The sequence below is a fragment of the Poecilia formosa genome, unplaced genomic scaffold, assembly GCF_000485575.1.
Source record: "Poecilia formosa unplaced genomic scaffold, Poecilia_formosa-5.1.2 Scaffold15, whole genome shotgun sequence".
NCBI lineage: Eukaryota > Metazoa > Chordata > Actinopteri > Cyprinodontiformes > Poeciliidae > Poecilia > Poecilia formosa.
The window spans coordinates 638,592-646,231 of record NW_006799954.1 but is presented as its reverse complement, the minus strand read 5'-3'; the positions used below and the strand labels follow the sequence as shown (position 1 = coordinate 646,231).

At 40.1% G+C, this 7,640-nt stretch overlaps 1 protein-coding gene across 1 annotated transcript in view; it reads left to right on the top strand.

Annotated features, from left to right (window-relative positions):
* The first annotated feature begins 209 nt into the window (after positions 1–209).
* Positions 210–7,640, top strand: part of gclc (glutamate-cysteine ligase, catalytic subunit) — a 13,685-nt gene continuing 6,254 nt past the window's right edge. The window contains exons 1-7 of the mRNA XM_007546141.2: positions 210–860; positions 2,711–2,823; positions 5,689–5,871; positions 6,143–6,256; positions 6,484–6,542; positions 6,752–6,888; positions 6,998–7,072. Of these exons, the coding sequence (XP_007546203.1) occupies positions 711–860; positions 2,711–2,823; positions 5,689–5,871; positions 6,143–6,256; positions 6,484–6,542; positions 6,752–6,888; positions 6,998–7,072 (831 nt within the window). The 5' untranslated portion in view covers positions 210–710. The remainder of the gene's footprint in view (positions 861–2,710; positions 2,824–5,688; positions 5,872–6,142; positions 6,257–6,483; positions 6,543–6,751; positions 6,889–6,997; positions 7,073–7,640) is intronic.

Below are 7,640 nucleotides of genomic sequence, written 5' to 3'. Positions count from 1 at the left end.
TATTATTTCTAAATGCAATCGTTGTCTCTTACCCTCTGATTGACAGGTCGGCAGGAGGAGCTTAGCTGAAATTATTATTATTATTATTAAATAATATTTATTTCTAAATGCAATCGTTGTCTCTTACCCTCTGATTGACAGGTCGGCAGGAGGAGCTTAGCTGAAAGGATGCTGAGTCATGATGATGTAGCTTCGCTCCTCCCAAAGGCGTCACGTGTGTAAATCCAGGAGGGCGTTCATATGTTTAACACAGCGTAACTCTGCGTGGAGCGGCAGTCTGTTTCGGCAACGGCGAAGTTCAACGGCTCACCTTGTAACGGAGCTTAGGAGAAACAGTGTCAGAGCGTAGCCGTCAACCAAACAGACGTTACGTGACACCGGCGAGCTGGTCCAGTTTGTCCCCAACTATTGGCTGTGCTCGGCCGAGCTAACCAGAAATTAGCAGGTGATGAGCAGGGGCTGGCCTGTCTGTACTTGGATACCCAGTTAAGGTTACCGAACAGGCACGCCGCTTAACCAGCATCAACAGACTCTTCCTGTGAGCTACCTGCTTCATCCCGTGGGACCAAGACTGTACCGCTTATTTGGACTGAGACTTCATGCTAGATCTCCGCAAGTTGGACCAACTAGCTAGGTAGCTAACGTTTGGCGTGCAGTTCGCAGTTAATAAGCAGCCAGCAGGACACTCTGGTCGATTGTCCGTCTGTGCCATGGGGTTACTGTCGCAAGGATCTCCCCTGAACTGGGAAGAAACAAAGAAGTATGCCGACCACATCCGAAAGCATGGCATCATCCAGTTCCTCAACATCTACAATAAGGTCAAGGATCGTCAGAGAGATGTGTTGAAGTGGGGAGACGAGGTAAAAACATGACTTTAAATAATGTTCAATGCTTTTGATCAGTGAGGCATGATGCAATAAGGCCCCCTTACTGATTCATCCGCATTCTTGAATGTTTCTAGTATGCGGATGCATATAAATAGTAAATAACTTTGCTATTTACGTGCAGTAAAGTTAAACTATTACATTTGTTTGATTACTTTTTATAAAAACTTATTTTTTTCCATAATGTTTGCATTTAGGTTGTTTAATATGTTTGTTTTTTGTTGTTTTTTTGTTTTTCTTTTTTTGTCTGTTTAAATGGTGCCAATTTCAAAACAAAGGTTATCTAAAAGTGTTTAACAAGACATGGGAGTCTACCACATGAAGATATGATCAAATAAATATTCAATAATTAAATTTATTTATTTAGTTTAATTTATTGAAGATCAGATCAAGTTTTGGGTTAGTGGTACACCAGTCAGTAGAACAGAGATCAGAATGAGAGAGTCTTTTTATTTAAGTACTTGCAGCATGTACCAACTGTAGACAATTGCTGGCATTATCGTCGACTTTGCAGCCATCATTCATACCGAGCATGGCTACAATGACAGTGGAGAGGAAAACTCTCCCTTAACAGGAAGAAACCTCCAGCAGAACCTGCCTGGGATTCTCTATTGGATTCCAAACTGCTGTCTCATGTCATATGTCTTTTTACATATTAAAAGAAAGCACATCCAATGTAAATAAGAAAAATATTAACACAGGCCTAATAGGTGCACTTCAGCTTCAAAAATACATCTGTCTTGAAACCCAGCCAACTGTATAAAGTCAATAATTAGTCCTCCTGGGCAAGCGTGTGATAACAGTGGGGAAGGACGTGTCTCTTTTAACAGGGGGAATCCTCCAGCTGGAACAGCATGAGATGGAGCGTCCAACTGCCCCGACTCACTGGGGGTTGAATAGAGATGCATAGATGAGGCTTTTCTAGGCAGATATAAATTTCTGTTTTAGTTTACTGATTTACTTAAGCTTTTTGTTGTTTTTGTTAAGAACCGTAACACCTATAAAACCAAAAAAAAAAACAAAAAAAAACATGTCTTGCAGGGGGAATCCTCCAGCTGGAACAGCATGAGATGGAGCGGTGGTTTAAGAGCACTTTCTGTTAAAGATCAGCTAATAACACAACATTAATGGTAGCAGTAGCTCTGTCAGTGCATACAGAAGGTAGAGAAACGCAGCCACGTGAAAACACAGGACATGTATATTTCCACCATGCAAGAACAATATTCGACAAACATTCTTAGAATAATGCTGCATTTAAGGCCCTGATCTACTGCAAGTCCAAACAGCCTTCCTCATGACCTGAACACAAACAATTGCAAGTCCAGCTTTCATGAGCTATGTCTCCCTTCAGCATTTCACTGTGTGTAACTGTTAATTCTCAGACAATACTTCTTGTAAGAAAAAAAGCCCCTCTTTGCTGAGTGACTGAAGGCACAGTCCCTCCTACACAAAATACTTAAGATTTATGTGCTTGACTCGTCAGCGCCCTGTTTGCTTTACCAATTCTTTTAAGTTTTTATCTCTTTTTGTTTTTTTTCCAGCCTTTTACCGAGTAACAAAACTTCACTGTGCTTCAACTTGAATGCTGAGTCTTTAATTTGAATCGACATGGAATGCTGTTGTTATAGATTAATCCCTCTTTCAGACGGGGGATTACAGCCCAGCAGAGTCAAAGTCAAGGAAACCTTCCTGATGAATTGGAATTGATGTGATGGCTTCCCAGTCTGCTCAACGTAAAGCCAGTGCTAGGATTAGGAGGCGTGCTGTGTTTGCGTGTAAATTTTCAGTGTGTGTGTGTGTGTGTGTGTGTGTGTGTGTGTGTTTAGGTTGAGTACATGCTGGTGGAGCTGGACGACAACGATGAGAAAGTTCGGCTGGTGCTGAATGGTGGAGATGTTTTGGAAACTCTACAAGAACAGGGAGAAAATACAAACCCGAAGTAAGTCATCTGTACAGAGATCTTGATGCACACTCTTCTTTTTAATTAGCTTCACTCACAACACTGTCATGAAAGGATTCCTGAGGCGTTTGTCGTATATGTGAAAGCATGTAAACACCAGCGTAAGGAGAAATTCAGAGCTTTGATTATGTCTAAGTTGATACTAGGAACTGAAGTGGAAGATAAGATCTGTTGAAAATCTTGAATTTCAACATATTTGAACAGTGGTTGTGTTCATCAACACTTTTTTTATGATTTTGCTTTGGCAATGAAGATGGTTCCCATACCTGTACACCCTTGGGCGTGCATTTATGCAAATAACCAGTAGCAAACATCGCCTACAGCCTCACGGCATTATTTAAAAACCTGGTATAAGAGAAACACTTACTTGACTCGGTCGGTTAAAATCTGAGACATGAAATAACACAGTTTGTTTCTGCTGTTTATTTACCTTAAGGGGGAATTTTTCTTTTTTTAGTTTAAGATACTTCTAAAATCAAAACATATCAAATTAAAGGCCACTGCTACTGTAGGCGTCTTTTTGTTAATGTGACTCTGTAATTCACACTTTTGTGGTGTTGAGGAGGAAAGGTGTTACCTGACCCGACATCTGACCCAGCTTTGGTTCTGGTGAGGACATACAGTAAAGTTGCTCTGGCTTATTTTGTCTCATTTTTCAACACAATCAAGGAGAGAAGTATGCGACTAAGAATGACTAACACTCACATTTCAAAGGAGATTGTATAAATTAAACACACCACTTTTATTGTGATGCAATATTTGTACAATAAAGTATAGTAATCTAATTTCCTTTGAAAGAAAAATCTTGCTGATATGACTTTTTAAATATGTATCTCATTTATATGCAGGCATTACATTTTTATTTTTGATTCACCTACTATTATAGAAAGAACACCAGCTACAAATGGTTGTAGTTTTCAGTGATGATGAGTTCTGATTAACCTAATCCTGCTAGTTAACCACAAGAAGCGCTGGTGCTGCTGCTGCAGACCCTGCACTGCAGTCTGTGGGCCCGTCACTGTGGCTTTAAATAACTTTGGCCGAAAGTAATGAGATAACGAATGTTTTTGAGATAGATATTTATTTAGATATTCTCCAAAACTCTAAAACTAAGTTCCGTGCCTGACACTGACACGTAATGTTGCTTGTTGGTGTCACACAAGCAGAATATATCACTAATGAAAGAAAAGCTCAGAGATGTGTAATAGGAGCTAAAATTCAACCCATAAGTTGATTGTATCAGTTTGGATCATGGTAGAACCTAGTTCTAACTTTCGTTCTTTGTGATTTACATCTGATTAATCCGAGTCACGGAACAACTCCGTCAAATGAGAAGTTAAATGCTTAAGATACCAGAATCTGTGAGAAGCCACTCCTCTTCCATCTTGTTTTTTGAAGTGAAACTCTGAACCTCATTATCCAGCTGCGTCATTATCGCTGTCTTTAATGAAATCCATTAATCACTGGCTGGGACCTTCTATGTTTTTCTTGCTGCCGTCGGCTTGCATGCACTGTATAGCGTGCTCATACTCGTCATTCAAAGTATGCGCTCTCGCATGCGTGAGAGTTATTATATTGTTATTGTTACATGAATATCAGCTTGTGATTTAAATACTTCTACCACCGATTTGTCCAAAAGGAAAAACACAAATGTGCCAGTATAGGAACTTATAGACTTTAAAAAACAGCTAATTTGGGAGTATTTGTGGTTTTATTTTTTGGGGGGCTTCCTTTAGTATCGCTACGAAAAGCACATTCTTTCCCATGAGTTCTGCCAGGTGTCGGTGGCCTGCTTTGTTTTTCCTAAAACAACTCAAGCCTAGATGACACTGAGAGTTTATAATCATTACCACTGGATTTAAGCTTTTACAGGTTAAAGCGCTCATAATTCCTTAGAATCACATAACTTGAACTTTACCCATTAAGCCATTCACAGACTTATTGATATTTAAAGTGTTGCATCAGATTGTTTTCAATTTGAAAGCAGTAACTGATTATTGCAGGAAGAAAGCAACTACATCTCATCCAAAGGTGGGAAAAGTTCCTCCTGCTTGTGTTTTTTTAAAAAGACACAAACACTTTTTTTGAAGAAATTTCTACTAGATTTGTATTGAAACTGTTTTCTAAAACTCTGTTAACTTTTAGACACAAGTTAGATGAGGATTTTGTTTCCCATTTTAACAGTAACATATAATAAGAAAATACCACAACTAATTTTCCAAGGATTACTTTTTTTGAAATGCAGTTTTTCAAATTTGAATACTGCAGGACGTGGTAAAATAAACTCTAAATTTGGAAATGTTATGCAAATCTTTTTTTTTTTCTGCAGCACTCCTATACCTAAAGCTGTTCAGAGACCTGAATTTCACCCATATACAAAATCCGACCACTGAAACATCTTCTGTACTTTTATTTTGAATTTTATTTCTCCCAAACTCTCTAAAAGTACTGAAATTTGACATGAGAAGACATGTGTAGGAGCCCTGTTTAAAGAGTCGTCCCTGACTGTGTTTATACAGGCTCCTGTCTGCCTGCCTCTGACGTCAGTGTAAATCTGTATGGCCAATTGGACTGGGGAGGGGGAGAGAAATACCAGCAGCAGTGACCATAGTAGATCCCATGCATACCTCATTACTGCCCCTCTGTTGCACACACCAAAGAGCACGCTCTGAAGCACAAATGCGTCGTGTTTGTTTATGGTGCCAGGATTACTGGTGCTTCCTCCATAAAGGGAAAGTGCATAGTTTATTTTCTGAAAAAGGTCAATGCGATACTGAGAACAGAGTTCTCTCCGGCTGACATGATGAAGCAAAAGATTTAGCAACACATTTTGCACTTCAACAGTCATCCGACACTTTGGAGACCGGAGTATGGCAGCTACATGATCGAGGGAACTCCTGGGCAGCCGTACGGGGGAACGATGTCAGAGTTCAACACGGTGGAGGGCAACATGAGGAAGAGACGTCTGGAGGCTTCGTCTGTCCTGAAGAAGAATATGACGCTCTGCACCATCACCTCCTTCCCAAGGTTTTTATCAGTTGTGTTGATCAACGTAGAGCCACTAGTTATTAATGCACTTAATAGGGCAACTGTTGCTCAGCTAGTAGTAGTCATCTTGCAATCAACAACTTGTGGATTTGATTCCAACCTCCTCCTGGCACTTGTGCCCCTAAGAAAAGCGCTTACGGTAGCTGAACGGTGGTTGAGTGCAGGTTGTCGAATGTTGAGTGGCCAGTATGTGTGTAATTGAAAGGTTTGTTTCCCTTAGCAGCTGATGCGTGCTTTTCCTTTTTTTCAGGTTAGGCTGTCCAGGTTTCACCAAACCAGAGTACCGACCCACTCCCGTTGAAAAAGGAGTGTCAAAGTCTTTGTTTTTCCCAGATGAAGCCATAAACAGACACCCCAGATTCAGGTGGGCTGGTTGACTTTCTAAGATTTGAAATGAATTACTAGTATACAAAATATCATATTCTAAATATTTTGTTACATTAAGCATCGACCTGAATATAATGTAAAAATTAAATTATGGCTATAAGAATCATTGCTTTAATTTTAATAGTTTTATATTGGAATAAAAGTTCAAAGGACATGAACACTTTTATAAGGCTCTATATGTCAACATTGAATTCTTCTCTTCAGCACCCTGACCAGAAACATACGGCACCGAAGAGGAGAGAAAGTTGTGATAAATGTGCCAAGTAAGTTTGATTCATTTTCTTGCTTCATCTTATCATTAACTGCATTTACAATCTGCTGTAAATGTGGGTGAAGTCAGCGGTGTTATATTAATTAATTTCTCCTGCTGTACATTCAGACTCATGGGCTTGATTTAGTACTCCTTAGACTTTAACAGGATTTTGAATAAATAAAGCAAAAGATGCGATTTGGCTGCTTTTTCCTCTTGCAGTCTACAAAGATAAAAACACACCGTCTCCATTCGTGGAGCAGTTCCCTGAGGACGACGGTGAAGCAGCGAGGGCAGCCCTTCCTGACCACATCTACATGGACGCCATGGGTTTCGGCATGGGCAACTGCTGCCTGCAAGTACGTATTTTTGAATATGCAAACCTGGGTTCTGAGAATGCCGACTGCTCCACCGTCTCAATCAGTGATTTATAAAAGGACTTCAGCCTCATTTATGATGTTTTTGCAGGTGACATTCCAAGCTTGCAGCATTGATGAGGCAAGGTATCTTTATGACCAACTAGCAACATTCTGCCCCATCGTGGTGAGTGGTTGCATGAAATTTGCGCTTCCCATTAGAAATTATTCAGCTGTGATCAAGAGATGCATAAAAATATTAGTATATGTCTAGATCTTTACTTTAAAAATACTAGATCATAATTACTAGAGGTGTGCCAATCGATCGGACACCGATCATAATCGGCCGATTTCCATGAAAAAGTGTATGATCGGTGATCGCTGATCACAGTCTCTTGTTGCCAATCACACAAACCAATCACCTGCATCTCATTTCACAGCCTGCCTGTACAGCTGGTCTCCTCTTTCCTTCACACTTGGCAAACCCGCAGCAACAAATCCTAAGCGATGTCGTGTGGAATTATAACACACTGAGTGAACGGGGAAGTTTGCGTGTTGCGGTCAAAATGCATCAACACGACAAATCTAATTTGGCATAAAAACAAAGCCATACTTGACGGATTTTGGCTACATCGAGGCTCACTGCAGTAAAAAAAAGAGGATGAGATAGCTGGCAGGTAAACCAGCGCACAGCTACACTAACCCGGATTAGCATGACGGTCAGAAAGCTAAACAAGTAACCTGGAAAATAATGT